This window comes from Etheostoma spectabile, chromosome 17 (assembly GCF_008692095.1).
Source record: "Etheostoma spectabile isolate EspeVRDwgs_2016 chromosome 17, UIUC_Espe_1.0, whole genome shotgun sequence".
NCBI lineage: Eukaryota > Metazoa > Chordata > Actinopteri > Perciformes > Percidae > Etheostoma > Etheostoma spectabile.
In genome coordinates, this window is record NC_045749.1 from 17,032,409 (window position 1) to 17,050,979 (window position 18,571).

An 18,571-nucleotide genomic window follows, 5' to 3' on the forward strand; every position below is an offset into this window, starting at 1 on the left:
CACACACACACACACACACACACACACACACACACACACACACACGGTACAGACACTGTTGGCTGGACTGATTCTGCATGGCAATTAACCATAATGATGTAAACAAGAACTCATTCCACCAAGGTCCGTTGCCGATGAACAGCAATCTGTTCCAGTATCTGTGACATTGCTGGGATTTGCTCAGTTGAGGAGCAACTGTCGGGCTTTGAGAGGGGCCTACTTTGCATGTAATGTATTTCACAACCGCCTATCCTGCTACACAACTTTGATCAAAGGATCAGGTGGTGGAGGAAATGTTTGATGACACTAGTGTTTCAGATGCAAGCACAACTCTGAACAGATGGGAGCCTACTTGAGTAAAAACAGGCTTTCATGGTGTATAGCAAGGACTGGGTTATTTTTGTTGGATTGCTCGTAGTTGAGGAGGCTTCAAAGCAAACATGGTGCCACTGTCCATGTACTGTTCTGTCTCTACTAAAGTTTTTCTTTTGTCTGAAACAATGTGATTCAAAAGCCTTCCGCAGGCAAATGACTTGTGACGTACTGTAAAAATCAACAATGACTGAATGAGTTGTGAAACAGAACTAATTGTCACTTGACTACTCTTTCCTTGGGTAGATTCTTGAGCTTTTCTTGTGTTTGTATTCTCTGAAAGTCAAACCAGAGGCAAGAAGGAAGACACTTTCTCATTCCTGTTGTGAAGCCGAGAGACAAAGATAGACAGAAATGCCTTTTGTTCTCCTATATTGTCCACATTCTTCAGGTTTGTTTAATTAATGCATGCTTATTGTGGTGTTCTCGTCTCATGGCATATGGAAGAAAAGACATCTGTTTAATCAACAACTTCCTCTGACAGTCCCTCAGTTGGGTGCGAGCTGTCGCTTCTATTCTCAGATAGTTCCGCAGAGGGATGTGAGCCTCATAGAAATTCATGAGACCGTCTCGAGAAGCTCCTCGCAGCCAGGTACAGCACCAGAGAAAAACATAAAGTGAAACCCAGCCAGAGTGCTGAGCCTCAGTCTTATACTGCTTGAATGTGCTTTAGTACTTACATTATTTGAAGAGCCTTTATTATTGTCAGAACACATTAATCTAGAACAGAACTGCTGCCATTTCCCTCACAGAACATCTAGGTAGAGTAGCCTTTGTAGGAGACAGGATTTAGTCTCTCTGATGATTGCTACGGGCTTCCTGTGCTTGTAATCAAGACTCTAGCATGCTCAGCCCACTCTACATAGACACTCAGAAGATTACCTATTCAATCCCCATCAACTTTGATTACCCCTAAAGGAGGTGAGGAAATGTCATTTTTTACATATCCTAATATTTCACCTCACATAAAGTCCTGTAGTTTCTCCTGGAGTGAAGGTAATGTCAAGGGAATGTGAAATGGCATGGCTGTCTCCTTCACCCAGACCTGAAGCACCTCCTGTTGTGGTTGCCTCCTTCTGAATCAGGGCAGTGGGGTAATTGGGGTTCCAATGGCCATTAACTTAGACTAGGTGGCAGACCACCACAACCACTATCAGTGTAATTGGATCTAATTGGCCCAGTGTTGCCAATGATTCGGATCAGACAAATAGCACCGGCTAATTTAAATGGCAGCGTGACCTTTCGAAAGCTTCAGTCTAATTAACCTTTGTGCTGCATGCAGGTACTGTATGTGGAAGCGGGCTACAAGCAACGATGGGCCACAGCGAGGGCTGGGCTATAATCACATTTTGCAGCTAATCACTGATTGGGGGATTACACCCAGGGAAATCCTCAGCAGCACATACTGGACTAGTTTTTCCCCCTTTCATTCAAGCTAGGTTTCTGTTTCTACTCTTGATCTTTCACTGGATTAACACTGAAACAATGCTAGAGTGCTTACATTTTGATTAAAGGAACAAAAACACAAGCATAATATCCAGTTTAATCAGAATAATAATCTTTAAAAAACAAATAAACTACATTGGCTGGTTTAGAGAAAGGGAAAATGTATTTTTAGGCATGAGATAAAAAAAAACAGATTCACCTGACATGAGAAGCTAATAGTGTTAGCATTGTCTCCTTATTTTAAAGCATTTGGCCTTCATATTGTTCTGTGACATATGGGTCTTTATCTTCATCAAGCATAGTGCAGCAGACAGCTAACAAATACATAGTAGAATCTTGCAAATACATGAACAACTCACTCTGACATCTCTCCATGTATAGTGCATGTATAGGTCCTGAGCATGTGTGTGTATTTCAGGCCTGTGTGTGAGTACTAACAAAAAGTGTGTACACAGAGTGCAGTACAGTAATTTCCCCATTGGGGACTAATAAACAAATTATCTAAATTATCTTATCTTATCTATCAATAGGCGGTCTGTGGGGAACATCAGTCAAAAAAAATGTGCCACATAATTGCAATTGGCTGTAAAGGTCTGTAAATATTGTCATGAAGAAAACGGGCTTGAATTCTATCTTGGAGGAATTCAAAGTACAAGCTTCATGGAATTCTGGGTGATAGAGACACAAATACCATCTGCGTTGTGTAAGCAGATCAGCAGTAAACCTCTCATTCTTCTATCCCAATTAATGGCACAGTTTACTTTCCTGTGATCAGAAGCCAAGTATGTGCACCATTAGGCCTCTATACTTCTCTCAGCCATTATATAATTAAATCTGCAGTCGCTTGCACTTGCGGACAATAATTTACGAGAAAATGGTAGAGAAGCGGACGGAGGAAAAGTTTGTGCACGGTCTGCTCAGTGCATAAATGAAAATTAATGAATCACTTGGGGAGTCGGCAAACCAAAATGGAATAGGGTGGAGTACAAAGTCGTTAAGTTTGATATGGTAGTATTTGGAAACATAAATAATGACAAAGACCCTCCAGTGCACTTAAATACCGCAGTAAAAAACACATTTCCAAATATCACCATTCGACCTACACGAATAAAGGTACAATAATAAAAGTTACTTACAGCTTGTTTCATATGGTTCCTGAGAACAGAGGAGATATTTTTAAACCGGTCGGCCAAAACAGAATCCAAGATAAGGTAAAAGTCAACCTGCCCTCCAATCACCAGTGTGTTGTCTAACATCGAAGACACCTTGGGGGTGTAGTCACTTATCTCAGTGATACAGTGTTTGTTTGTGCTTCACTTGCTGTCCCTGTCATGTTAAACAGATTATCTAGTGGGGGCCATCAGCCTTCATTTTTAAGCAGGGTGTGCCTGCTGATGTGTCACTATAAGATATTGTTTGCAGGAATGCATTTTGGGACCACTGCCGGACAAAATGAATGGCAGCTAATGCTCCTCGCAGCCTTGGAATGAGCTCACAGAGAAGGTTGGTTAATCCAATCATTCTACACCATTCATCTCCAATCCACTTGGCTTTCCGCATTTTTTTCTCAACGGGCAATTTGTGGCTTCCCTGCTGGATCTCCTCGAAGCCAGTGTGTTATGACTACAAAACACTTCCAGGGCCGCCTGGGAGTCAGAGAAGACATCACTAAACACAGTCTGCGACCCTGTCACTGGCCACTGCACGCTGCCAGAAAAAGCTTAATGACAGATACTTTCGAAAAAGCATCAAATTGTGGCCTGTCAATGTCAAATTATGAACAAAATCAGAGGCTCAATTGCCCACAAGATCATTAGTCAACAATTAAAATGCTTGCTGATTTGGTATGCCACCTACCCTCAAAACTAAAATCCTAGTTATTTTGTCTCAACAGAATACTTCCCAAATTACTCAAAAGGAAGAAAAGATTAAATAAAACAATAATGACGTTTTTAGTAAACATGATCATTCTTTTTTTCTAAAGGCCAATGTATAAGCGGTGTTTAATATAATCTCTGAAACAAAACAGAGTCTGAGCTTGAATGGCTTCCAGATGGTGGCGTCCCCCTCCACACAGTCAGTTGGTTTCTGCCTGACAGATGCTGTGTTTGCTTCCAGGGAAGAATCGGAGCAGCCTTCCATGACTAACCAAGACAGGGGACCTGCATTAACCGTCTCCTCAGAACCATGTATTGTATGGCTTTCCAGCTCTTTGAAGGGGAGGGCCCCTAGGGTCTAACTGTACACTGATACAGTTCACATGAGTATGTATGTACTGTATCCATACATTGTCTATCTGAATATGTACTCTGTATGACTCCGATTAATAAAATGCACATACACAGAGGTGAAAACCTTCACCACAAAAAGGCTAATCTTGATTGCAGTAAATTATTCCTTAAAGATGATGTGATTGGCAGGTCGCAGTCAGTGGTTATAAATCTGCATGTCTTTCACACTGCATGGCACCTTAACACACAAACAAAATCTTTTTTTTCTTTCATTTGTTGTCTTTTGAAATTTCTGTCAATGTAATAGTGTGGTACTGCTGACTAGTGAATTTCCCCATCAATCTCATCAATCCCAAATGATACTGGAATTCTCTGTAAATCGGAGAAACCATGGCTATATTCACTATGCCCTGGCTCAAGCAAATATTGATAGCCTGCTAGAGCATTTTCACTTCTATTGACCATGAGGCAGTGTTAGTATGACATTTCATGTCTCAAATTAATCTACCAAAAATCCATATTTCTAGCAATATTTCCTCTTTAGCTCCTCACCTGAGCCTCCTTTAAAACCAAACAACATACTGTAGTGTGGCAAGCATTGAGCAGAGGAGGGGGCTGTTTGACAACGCGCTGCTCATCACCCCAGAGTTGCAACTCTACTCACAGGCAGCTCCCACTGCTCCCCTGTGTGATTTTGCAGAGCCCATCCGGCAACGCGAGCATTCTGGCTGTGGTCAGTCAGAGCCCAGGGAGCTGTGACAGCCTGCTGCGCTTTCAGCCACAGCAAAAAAGGAAAGAAAAAACACTGAAGTATTAGAGCCCTCTGGGCACGGAAGGAATGAGCAAAGAACACTGCCACACCACAGGCACATTCATATGCCTCAGGAAGATGCATGTAAAATACAAAATGAAAGCATGCACACGGGCACAAATACTCGCTATCACTTTTCAGCATGCAGTGCAGCAAAATAATTTGAAAAATAGAACTAAATAGGTCATCCAGCCATCCGATATTTATCCAGAGAGTAAGACAGAGCGAGGGTGTTAACGCCTGGACCGTTCCAGATAGCTCGCAACTTCAGGGTGGGGGTTAAACGGGAGGTTTCCTGGCTCAGGTTGATCATCATTTTTCATCTGAAGGGCATCCTTCAGTAAGGCTTAGAGCTGCATCCTATCCTTACAGTTTGCCCTGTGGGCCAGGTGATAGCTTTATAAACATTATGTGCATATCTGCCTTTATATTTCAGCCAATATGGCTTGGTAAAGTATCCACGAGTATGAGTTTCAAGCCTTTAGATAAAAAACAAGCCACTAACATTTTGTGTAGAGATTTCTTGAGTGTATTGAGTGTTATAAAAACAAAAATAAAATAAAAAAATGTACTGTGCTTCTCTGGCCAGGGACAGTGTACATTAATTTTCACATTTTCCCAATTATCTCTTAAAACTAAAACAATGAAACAAGGATCTCATTTCAATGCCCCCACAGTCCACTGAGATGTCCCACAAGGACTATTTTATGACTTTAAGAACTTAAGGATATTCATTCAAGCTGTTACTTTCAAATTGTTTTTATTCTATTGCAACCTGACGGTTAGTATACAAGCTAGAAAACTCTGAAACAACCCCTTAACTCAGAGCCAGGACTAGCCTTAAGTTGCCTCAAAGTTACATTTACTATGTTCTCCAGTTCTGTCCCAGCAGAACTGTAAATCAGCGCAACACTGATCACTTGGGGACAGGAAAAGCTCTTCTTTCTAATTTCTGACTCCTATAAATGCTCAGTCATACACACTGAGCTGCCCTTAGGTAAAGGAACTGCACTTGCAGTCCGGAAATTCTGTGGTATTCCCAGTAAACTCACTTTTTTGACATGCTACAGTCACAAAAAGAGTTTGATGAGACGGCTGTGGTAGCCGTGCTGTTTTGTTGCCTAAAGGGTGGTTTTGAGCTCTCAGAAACAGGGATTAACTACAGAGCTCTGCTTCTTTTCAATCTTTCATGCTCAAGTTTATTTTGTGTTAGGCTTTGTTTTGACTCCTATCCCTTTGTAATGCCCTGGAATCCCCATTAGAGAGCCAGCCGTCTAGGATTCCCAAATGCAGCCCCCCTCCCTCCACCCCTTTGCCCACTTGGCAGGGTGCCTGTCTTCGGTGGGATCTCTTGTTTCTCTCAAACAGCAAAACTCATAGTGAGACCCTTTCAGATCAGTCAAAATGAGCTTAGTGCTGATCAGCTATCCGAAAAACTTGGTCTCATTGTGCTCTGCACCAAGAGGCCGCAAGACTGAAAGAAATAGGACTAGAGAACCCTGAGAGCCGCTCTTCAAGTAGGTCTTGCATATCAAGCCAGGCTAGAATAAAACGAAATCCCGGCCATATCCTTGCTTGTAGAAACAGCAATTTCCCCTTTGGTTTGGTAAAAAGGCTGTTGTCCCTGCAGCAAGGAGAGACAAAATGGACAGTGGCTAAGATAATGTAATGACTAGGCTCATCCTACAAGGCCGCTCAATCACATAACACCACTGTTTTTATTGAAGGCCTGCGCAACACAGAGCAGCTGTATAAATACATTAGACAGGATACAGGCAGCTCCCTGTAAAAACAGAAACTCAGTTTTCCATAAATATATGGATTATTGGATAAATAAATCAAGAGATAGGCCTAAACTAAATACATCTTTGGAATGTGCCAGAAACAAAGTAACAACTGGAGCATTTGTGGATGAAAGCAGACAAGCTGGTGTTGTGTTCCTGCAATGAGGCCTGAAGGACCTGGTGCTGCAGAAGAGGCTTTGTCTCTGCCCATGAAGCCTCAAGCCCAGCAGAGTAAGTTATTCAATTGTTTAAATTACATTGTAATGTAATGTCATGCTTGTGGCTCATCATATCGTCGTGGATGTGACAGTTCAGCAGGCATGCTGCTGATTTTGATAAAACTTCAAAAACACTTTAGTCATTTTGCTTCACAATCCATTTAACTGCTACCTAGAGGTGTCTGTCACACTCATAATAAGTCATCAACAGAGCAGGAATTTGTCACAATCATCTTTAATGAAACTGGCACTCATCTATGCCTCCTCTTTCTGTTGGTGAGTACTTCCATTGATTGGCCTCTGATGAGGTTTCAGGGCAGTAGGCTGGTGCAGAAAATGTGATTTGTGGCTATTTGGTGTGATACTGATTTGTTTACCCTCTGTGGGCAGGGCAAATCCATTCATCACATGGACCAGACTGAAACGTACGGTCCACAACAGACTAGAGGCTGGGATAGTGTGTGAATGATCGGCTGCTGCCAGTTGTGGGTTGTGTGGGCATTGTCTGATCCAAACCCTCCTATAAATCAGCCACATTCAATCAACAGTGAGCTTTTTTTTTAGAGCTTTAAAGAAGAAAATGCTTCCTGCAGACATGGCACAATCATACACATGAATCAAAACATTTAAAATGACTCTTTGGTGCTCGACATTTAATTTCTTGTAAAATAATAAATCTAAGCTCTACGTCAAGACTTTTACAAAATTTAAGAAAGGTCACAGATCTAACTTAAAGTGGCTTTCCAAACAATGATAAAGATAACAACTGCATACTCACTGTACACAGTGGTGAATACAAAGGCCTGCCTTTTATTTAATCACAAGCCAAAGTAGTCCACATGAAAAGGCTTCATTTAACAAACATGAAACATTACCATTTTGTTGTGTTCTCTGTTGGTTTTGTTTGAATAAAGAAGATTAAGGCTTTTCAGAACTGTATCTGAAATGAAAGATGCTAAATCCTTTTGTTCTTGTACCTATTCCAAAATTCCTAAAATGTTCAAACAGCTTTTCTCACTGAAGGCTTATTCACTGTCAAACAAAAACACAGAGCATACACACAGTTTATTGCTTTCAAGCTGCACACAGACAGAGACAAAATTCTCCTCAGATGAGTGGAAACGCGGTAGCAGTACTGTACTCACCACAGTGGTCAAGTCATGCTCCTCCATCAGCCTGAGGGAGTTCTGGTAGCAGGAGGTGAGGTCATTGGTCTCAGTAGAACCCACATGACCTCTGGCCACCGGGCCCACGGTGTGGATAACATCTGTCGGAAAGGGACAACACACAAAGATCTTTTTCAGCCCACTTCTAGCAAGGTTACAAGTTTGACGGTATTTCTAGCAGTGCCGTGTACTTTAAGAATAAGTACAATGCCGATGAGCAGTCAAACTAAAGTTTTGAAATCTGCAGAGTCATCATCAAATACAAAATATGATAAAGTTTGTCTTCACAATGAGACAATAGGGCTGGCATGAACAACCCACTGCCTGAAATGAATGCATTTATTCAGTAAAAGGAAACAGCAGCTTAGATAGAAAATCAATTACAAGACTCTTTTATGCCATCTACTCAAATATTCATCTCTCCCTGTACTCTCTTTCCCTTCGCATAGTAATGTCTTTACCTGTCAATCACTGGTCCCCTTGTCTGGCCTGGCCAGACTGAGGAATGCAGCTTCTTAATTGATTCATAGGAGTGATGACAGGAAAATACGAGGATCCAAGCAGTGACTTGACAGAAACATAATCTTCGCCTTCTGCCTGACTACCCTTGGCCTTCTCAGTGGCGGACAGGCCACGTCAGCCTCGATAAACGAGAAGTAACTGCATCGCCCACAGTGCATTCCAGAAAGGTTTAGCATGTGTTGCATTTACACTCACACAAACTGCGAGGATTTCAATGAAACAGTACAATATTATTCTAATAAACGTGATAAAAATTCCTCAAAACGGCCACCACGGTTTGGATGCAATATCACGCTCTTGTGTCGTCGAACTCTGTTTATTTTAAAAACAAACTGTTTCAGAGTGCCGCAGTCTTTTACTTCATTCAGCAGTATTTATTGGTGAATCTTAATTCATAGCCAATTAAATATAGATCAACTATGACTCATGCATTTGCAATTCAACACATCAAGTCCCCATTTCTGTGCACTAAAATATTAAACCCTGTTAAAGTATGAATACTAAAGAATCAGGTTCAGGTGAGGGCATGAAACACAGCAGTCTTGTGCTTTCTTGCAACTAACTTCACCATTTACTTATAATATAAAACACTTAGCCTCACTTTCCCACTGAAAAAAATGCAAGCTATATTATTACTCTACCTGACCATAAATCCTTTCTAGATTACATTTAGGTCTCAGTTGCATGTCTGGTTGCTTAATAGGTCAGGATGAAAAAATGCAAGGGGAACCACTAGAATCAAGTGGCTTTCACTGGTGTTGCTTAAAGGTGCTGACACAACAAGCAGATGGCAAAGAACTAGTGGCGAGGAAGGCCGACTATGGAGTCGTCGCGCGTCGCCTGTGTCTTGATAAAAAAAGGGGTCGCTGTAGCCAGCTGGCTTGTCAGCTAGCTTAGTAATTCCACCCAGCATGCCTTCATGCTACACTGGTTACAGAAAATGAGCCAAACAAAGTTGTCACTCATCTGGCAATAGCAATATGCTTTCCTACGATGTGACAAGAGTGTGTGAATTAAACATTAAAGGTGCTATAGGTAGGATTGTGAAGATCCAGGATTTAGCCAAAGAATTTGAACATCGACAATTTCTCAGACCCTCCCCCCCTTTCTGCTAAAGCCCAAACGGTCTCCCACTACCCCAACGAGGGGGATTCATTTCTTCCACTGACACCTGGAAAAATCCATAAAGAGTTTTAGACCATTCCTTAGGCTAATCAGCTACAGCTTGACTCATAAGCTTACAACTTATCATTTACAATTAAAAAAACGAACAGAGAATCCGGAAAAAGTCAAAAGGTACAAGACTGTGTACATATTAGTACCAACTGGTTGGCTGGATAGTTAGCTAAGGAGCTCAGTTCTTAGTCTAGCACCAACCAAGGTGCACAGGGAGTCTACAGTCTTTATATTCATTTTTACGATACAGGACATTATTTCATAAGTTTAATTTGTAATGTGTAATGGTAAAGGTAATTTATTGTCACATACACATATAGTACATATAGCAAACGCCATTCTCTGCATTTAACCCACCTATAAAGGGAGCAGTGGGCAGTCATTTACAGCGCCAGGGAACTAACTCCAGAGAGAACCGGGAGTTTTTTTATGCTGGAGGAAACCAAAGCACCCGGAGGAAACCCAAGCAAACATGGGGAGAACATACAAACTCCAGAAAGACCCGGATTCCAACCCAGAGGCCACAGTGCTTACCATTGAGCCACCATGCTTTAGAAATGTAGATCTGTTAAAAGATGTCGAAACAAATATTTCTACATAATTACAATCTACACAAAGTATTCATGTGTCTTATTGTACTTTGTCTGAACAGCTAATCAGAGTGATCCCTCTTGCCAACATTGCAGATACCGACGGCCATGGATCTCCTTGGTGTGTTAAAACCTTAAGGGGCAAGATTTTGTGTTTGGTAAATGCAAGAAACAAGGTGATACCCAGCTAAGCTGAGGCTGGGCTGTAAGGAGAATGGAGCTATCTGAAGTATTGTCTTTTTCCAGAATAGTAGGCAGAAAATTGCACAATGTGGTTGTAATGGGACACGTGGTAGGTTGTTTTTTGTGCATAATTCATGAAGTTTTTCACTACAAGAATTGCAACATGCCAATTAGAGTGAGGGCAAGCGCCAAAAACCAGACTACTGGTGAATTCATGAAAATTTAAACAGTTCTTATCTCACCAGTACCAAGGTATCCACTCATATCCTCAACGCTTCCACATCAAATAAATATTTATGCATCTGTGTTTCTGTAAGGTGAAAGGCATATTTCACTTTGTAACTAAGGAAGGATATTACAGGAAGAACATTTAGTTTCTGTAGAACTCAAAAACACTCTGGCAGCTGCTTCTGTAAACTTAAACACAAATAAGAAAAGCCTTTTGAGCCTGCACTGAAAGAAAATCTTCTGCAAGGACACTAACATATAAATACTTCTGATTAGTTAAGCAATATTAATAAAGAGAGGCATGTTAGTGTTGTGCATTAGCTATGGGCAATTTAACCTTGCCTAAAGGTTAGGACACCCTCTAAGCATATCAAAACACTTTATTTTTCCAATGTTTTTGAAGAAATGGGTATTTATGGCCACAATGTTTTTCATTGCATAAATTATACAAAGATGCTCTTTGCAAAAGGGTTTGAAAAGCGCTGGGAGACAATCCATCCAACATGGGTCTTTATTGTCACTTTTCCTTTTCTCCTGGTAGAACCCTCAGCTTTTATCATTTGTATCCATTAGCCGACAGACACATTTCAGTGTCTGCGCTGCTCAGAAGCACATACTGACACATGTATACCACTGTCTCTGTGCAACCTTCATACAAGAGGCACATAAATATCTATGTTAGCAGGGTAGAAATGATTACGAGCAGCCCTCTTGCACTTTTTGGCTTGATTGCGGGGATGAAAACATTTGCAGAAACACAGCAAAAAGCATTTCCTGATGTAACGCATTAGAGGAAAGCTTTCGTCTAGTATGTTGAAGGCAAATGAATCATCAGTCATCATTAGACTATTTCAAATCTTCATATCAAAAGTATCTTCAGCGCTAACCTGCTAAATAATATGAATAATGATGATATGGCACTGAGAGGGAAATAAAGAATCCAATCATTTCAAAATGAACCTGGTTAGAAAGAGACCAGAACTACAGAATTACAATACACAGCCGACCGTAGTTTGCTCTGAGCATATAAAATAAGTCATTAAGGAAATTAACGGAACACACTTCTTTATCACACATATAACAAAATCCCTGCTGCACACACCTCCTTCAAGACTTTTGCCTTGCCAATTTCAACAGAAGTTAATGAGCTTCCAATTCCAGCAGTGTTTTTAGCAGTTTTTATTTCCTTCCAATATCTCCACTGGATTTGTTCATTGAGGTCTCTTGCTTGGGGCTACAAGGTCAGTAACACAATTTAACCAGCATAGACGGATGATTGCCATTCAATCCGTGCCTTCTTTCCCCGTTAGCCCATAGGCTCTGCAAAGAAAAACAACAAGACAAAACAAAATCAATGCAGCAGGTTTTTTCTTTGTAAGAGACAATTGTTAAACTCTGCGCATAAGGTCCAAGTTAAATACCATAACGAGACTGATATTGAAAGATACTGTCTACTGTGCTGTGATGAGACCCTATTACGCCACACACTTTATATTGTATTCTGCATCCTGCAACAAACCACGGGTAACAATTTATTTTCCTCAGCATATGTCTGAATGTGTATCTTCTCTGTTACTATGACCACTCGGCACGGGGCAGGTTTGCTGCTGACTACAAACTGCCCTAACAGGGATGCAGTGGAGTCTTTAAAGTTGTTGCTCAGTTGTTTTCATTCTAAATGAAGGCAATGTGCCACCATGCATGCCTTATGCCTGGCTGTTGTAGACTTCAAATGTGCCATGATGAGCACACATTCCTCCCATCAATTCTTGAAAGTCAATAAAAAAGCACTGGAATGGGGAAACATGTAGCTAGCTGTGGAGTCAACAGACACTTCTTGTTTTTATCTTCTTTGTTCAGTACTATTGTGCCTATTGGGTTGTTAAGAAATAACAGCGAAAATGCCTTAAATACAAATAGAATGTAGAATGCTTTTGTCTAAATACCCTCAGCACCTTCAGTGTGTGACTTGTTGGGAGAGTGTTATGTTTCTATAACAGCAGGGATCCTGGAGATTAATGGGTAAAAAGCCCAATACATTTTAATATGATCAGTGACATTGTGCAAGTGCAACACACCTCTAGGTACCGCTGTTCATTTAAAACTGCCCTTAAATGTAATTATTTGTTTGTTGCTGGAGATGAATAGAAGATGTCAAATTCCTTTTCAATCTAGCTCCATACTGACACATGTATATATATATATATATATATATATATATATATATATATATATATATATATATATATATATATATATATATATATATATATATATATATATATATATATATATATATACATATACATATATATAATAGAAAACACTAAAGAGCACTATAGGTAGCCATTAAAAGGAACCTGACGTGGGATATATTTTCTTTATGCAGAACTGTTCAGATGACAAACATATCTTGACACATTCCTCTAAATTGCACGAGCCTTATTCTGTGCACTATGCAGCTGCATTATGTAGGAAAATACCAATATCAGATGAGGACTCAATAGCTGCACATTCTTAGTAAAAGGCTAAGATCAAGAGCAAAAGAATAAAAAAGAAATAAACTCCTGATCGAGACACCTCTTGTGGCAAGTGATTTCCGATAAGCCTGGTCTGTTTGGGATGGACTGGACACAAAAAGGTCCCTTTCCCACACCAACTTTGGAGAATGTGTGTGAACTACTTCGAGCCTACTAAAATATTCCTCAGCTGAATAACTACCAAGGGGACAGGCTCACTTCATAGACGCCACTTTCTTAGCAACTAAAAAATCTTTTGAAATATCTAGACTTCATTTAGAAGAGAAGTGCTGTGCTATTTCAGCGAGGGACCAGCACTTCACAGCCTAATCAATCTTTCATTTTTACTTCCCTGTACTGACTTTGAGGCTGCTTTACCATTCCACATAATAATTCCAAAAGGCTTGAACATGTTTACTGCAGTGTGACTGCTCCTGAATGGTCCCATTCTTGCCAACAACTGTTAGTACCAAAGAGATATGTGGATATGGAAGCCTCATTTATATTTATTATAATTCACAAGAGCTAGCAGACAATAATCAAACCACTTTCATGCTGCCCATGGCAATTATCCTCCACACTCAAGAATCAACAAAGCACATAATGACTTTGAGTCCATTAAGAAATTCAGCCAAAATTGAATTTAACGGCAGTCGCTATTTTCATGAAGTAAGCCAGATTCTGTATGGAGACTGGACTGCAGGCTTTTTAGTCTGTGGAGGTCTTGAAAGTAGAATTAAGTGTCTCTATAAAGTTATGTGACTGATAGTACAGTAGCTAAGTGGCTATCTAACTCTCATTGTTAAGGGTGAATCAGCAAAAAAAAAAAACCCCGCAAAAATGCTGAAGTCATTTAAATGTAAACTTACATATACTTTCTTTATTAAGAAAAAAGTTATTTGCATAATAATATCAGGAAAAGCACCATCTCAAAGACTGCTGGTCTATTATGAAAATTCTCCCTGAGGATAGTGAAATGGAGCCAGCGGGATGGGATTTCTTGAATCTAGAAGAAGCTCGGTGTTGTGCAACTACTGCCTGTCTCGGGTTATAAGACTTGATTTAGACAGACTTTACAGTGCAATGCATCAGGGCAAATTGAAAAAAGAAGATCGATAAAGTAACACAGCATTCGCTAAAATCTCTCGTCTGTGTGCCATTAATATCGATTTTTGTTGTTGTCGTTTTTCCCCAAACAACCATGAACAAAACAAAACAAAACACAGGAAAGCAGAAGAGGGAGTGTCATTTAAAGGATAATTCAACGATGAAGCACACAGGGGAGAAATATATAGCAATACTGCTCTCTATGGCTCTTTTCACTCCCAGCCATACCCTAATCTGGGATGTCGACGCAGGTATCTCCCTTTTTAACAGATGGACAACACAAACTGTGGCATCAGTTTCATAACAAGTAATGCGGCAGCGGTTTTCTGTCAGTTTACATAAAATAATACATACACACAGAGTACATTTATTTTCACTGTTAACTTCATAAAGATAAGAGTTGGAGACATGTCTATTATTGTTTGTATTGTCATTACCACCATTGCTGTAATAATCCAATATACTGCAATAAACTCAGTGCTCTATAAAAAAATTTTGCGATCAACTTTTTTTTTAAATTAGTGCTCTATAATTTTATGCTCTTGTTAAACATTGTTTAGCTCAGCCAACTTGTCAAAATAAAGCATCAAATCTTTTTAACTTTTCTAAACATGCTGGTTTTAATTAAGGACTGCTTCCACACACCTAAATATACAGAAAATAAGTGCCTTAGTCATACAGTTGCTGTCAGAGGACACTTTTATGTTTTGTCAATCACAAAGCGTTCACATTGCACATGAATAAAAAAAAAAAGCAAGAGAGATGGCACTTTGCTTAAAAGGGCTTTCAAGTGTTTCCCGTTACTTCATCTGTACATGTAACTCACTGTCAGTGTGTACACAGCATGTTAGAGTTTAGGCATGTGAGTATCCACTAGCGTAAACACATCAGGCTACAAGTGTACTGTGTATATTTACAAAGCAATCCTGCAACCAATTTAGGTTTCTCTTCACCTACTATGCAACTTCAAAGTAAATTGACTGAATTGAGATTAAGAGTTGTGAGTAAGACTAAGTTAAAGTCTTGACACATAAGACTGGTTAATACAGCTCCCTGAGGGTTCTTTGACAACTCATTGGTAATAGATAGCAACATTAGCGAGTGTATTTGTATTCCTCATCTCCAACATACCTCAGTGAACATACAATCAGTAGGAATGTGCCAATTCAGGTGAAGGCCAAATTAATTCCCAATAAAAATGTAAGCACTGGATACAGTAGATGCCAACCACTGCCACTCAAATTCTAATTCCATAATACCCACAAGAGTGACCATGTTTTCAGTAATTAAGTGTATTTTGGCGTGATTGCTCGACTGGACCCTCTCAGCACGCACACAGCTGTTCCCATGTTGGTCGCTGAGGATAACTAAATGAAGTGTGTACACCCACTCGGACATGGAACTGGCGTTGTCATGGTGACAGAGAGTGCAGAGTGATCCCTTAGTGCTCGCTGACGCTCCAGTCTGAAAGAGAGAGCTTTTTGCAGACCTAGAAATCGCCTGCCGCATGCTGAGCAGATACAGTTGTTGCATTACATTAAAATTCCCTTCTTTAAAAATGGATTAGGGGCGTCTTAGTGATTATTCATACACTTGGCTTTCAAAGAGCTTTTTCCATTGAGTGTCACTGAGATTCTGCCACATTTAAACAGACGAAGGACTAAAAAGCAAGATAGGAACCGATATACAGGATGACAGTGGACCATCATGCATCACATTTAATATTTTTTTTTGATTGTGAACAATTATTATTTAATAAAGGTTTATACAGTACAAGAATAGCTACGATGTCACTGATATGTTTTATGCATAGAACTTACTGTATGTTACATAAAAGTATCACTTTGATGTACCACTTTTTCTCTGCCATTTTCCCCCACTGTAAGAGTAGGGGACCCTTTGAGTGACTTAAGTATGACATTTTCATGAAGCACTGATCAGCGCTTTTCCGCACTGTCAATCATGATGCATGTGAAGTTTTTCCATCTTCCAGAGTCACACTAAAGACATCCACATAAAGCACACAAACACACAAGTATGTGAAATGTCAAGAAGCTCTTTGAGTGAAAGAAGAGAGCATTTTGAAAAGCCATCTCCCAGGCTGGTGGCACACATTTTTCACTGCTTTTCTATACTGTAACAGTTGTTGAGGTACTGTAGGCGTATGTGTGTGTGTGTGTGTGTGTGTGTGTGTGTGTGTGTGTGTGTGTGTGTGTGGGTGTGTGTGTGTGTGTGTGGGTGTGTGTGTGTGTGTGCATTTTCAAGAACCGGTTTGTATAACATTGTATGAAAAGTTATGCACACTAAAACGTATGATATCATGCGAAAACTAGCAGATCGTCAGGTGGTCACGTGACATAAGCTAGAGAGCTCTGTGCTACAGTTGCTAGCGGTTTAAGCCATTATAGAGCTTCGTGATGCAGCTCGTATCAGCGGCAGTTAGTAGATGTGTTTAGCCGCTACAGGGCTCTATGATATCGGCTACGGTGCTTTGCATAGTGCTTCGCATGGTCCGTCAGGTCAGCGGTAGTTGGTGATCCAGTTACCCGAGAATAGGTGACTGTGAGGTGGGTAGAGAGCACCGGGAGCTGCAGGTCATGGTGCACCGTCAGGTCAGTGATTTTTGGTAGTTCAGTTACCAGAGAATCTGCACAGAAACAACTAGGCGTGGGAAAAAGATTGTGGTTTGTATTATGTAACACTCCCAAGGAACACGCATTTCCTGGGTGAATCTTTGTTTTCCCCGGAAAGCGACCTCCGCTCCCTGGCTTGAAAGTCCCGTGCGTTAACACCTACCCATCTCCCCAACCACCTCCCTACGAGGCAAGCCGCGTTTGTGAACAGCAACAGAAAATGAGGAAATCAAACAAATTACAGTGGTTATCTTTTCGTAGCTTTTTGAATGTATGGTTCATTAGAACAGGCGTGCGTTCGTGCGTGCGTGCGTGCGTGCGTGCGTGCGTGAGTATGCATTGGCCTTATAATGAAGGACAACAACATTGTGATGACTGTTTTGCTCTACACATGCTGTAAGAGTGACCCTGGTAATGTCTACAGGGAACACAGGCCCAGAGAAAAGACAGAGGGAGATAGTCACTGAGCACCAGCTGTTTTCACTGCTCTGGGCTTTCTATAACATTCCTCTAAGCTTGAATGAGCTGCCAGGTGACACTGCTCCCAACATCACTTGCTAGATCTGCTGCTTGCTCACTTTACAGTCTTTCATTTTCTCGATACTTAAAATAAAATGTGAATATGAAAGTAGTTTTGAATGGCACAGTTGTAGACTATAAAACCACACCAAGACAATACCATTTGATGTGTAGCAGTGCATAGTACACAGAAATCAAGTCCATTTGGCAAAAATATGAATGTGAAAGGAAGGGATACTTAGTGTTTTAAAGGAAACACTTGCGCACACAACACACACACTCTAGATATGTTATATCCAATCTGTTCTATTTTAACAAAACAACACAATCAGAGCTTTTATTGAGCCAATTGTGAGCAAGCAACGGGTATTTAGTCCCTTTTAGCTACACTGTCACATCCTGTACAACCAAAGCGTCTCACTTACTCTGCATCCACAGGTATCAATTTGTTTGTTGTGTATCTGGCATGGCTATGCTGTGCTGCAGCTCAGAAGTAGCATGCAGTGACACAGTTGTGTGTAAGAGGAAGGAGCCCTGCTGGGTCAACCACATTAACGTTGTGAGGAAAACGCAATTTTGATTTCCTGTGTTACATGGACCCCCCCCTTGAAAAACCTCAGTTGAGGCTGGAAAACTGCAGGCAGGTTGGCCAAATTTGAATTCAACAGGCAGACGTTATCTATACAATCACATGCAGAAGGAATACACAATATCTATTGTTCACTCGCCGGTTCCCCAGTACCAAGGGGCCCTGTTGTGGCAGTTTTAAAAGCAGCTTGCTCTGTTTGCTTTGTATTAAATGTACAAAACAAACCACATACTGCGTGAGTACAGCCTTTTATCTCTGCCACTGAACATTAGACTGTGATGTTGTTACCTGACTTCAACTGCATCTCATAATTTCTCTGATTAGGGCCCCAAAAACCGGGGCAGTACATCATCATTCTAGGAGGGTCTGTGCAAGCAGGTCCTTGAGCTGGTGAGCAGAGCTTCATGCATCTTTTAAATGTCAGTGAGGTTCACACACACACACACACACACACACACACACACACACACACACACA

At 40.7% G+C, this 18,571-nt stretch overlaps 1 protein-coding gene across 6 annotated transcripts in view; it reads right to left on the reverse strand.

Annotated features, from left to right (window-relative positions):
• macrod2 (mono-ADP ribosylhydrolase 2) overlaps window positions 1-18,571 on the reverse strand; it is a 473,980-nt gene that overhangs the window by 123,336 nt on the left and 332,073 nt on the right. For all 6 annotated transcript variants that reach the window (XM_032540524.1, XM_032540521.1, XM_032540523.1 and 3 more), the window contains exon 6: window positions 8,008-8,129. In XM_032540524.1, the coding sequence (XP_032396415.1) occupies window positions 8,008-8,129 (122 nt within the window). The remainder of the gene's footprint in view (window positions 1-8,007; window positions 8,130-18,571) is intronic.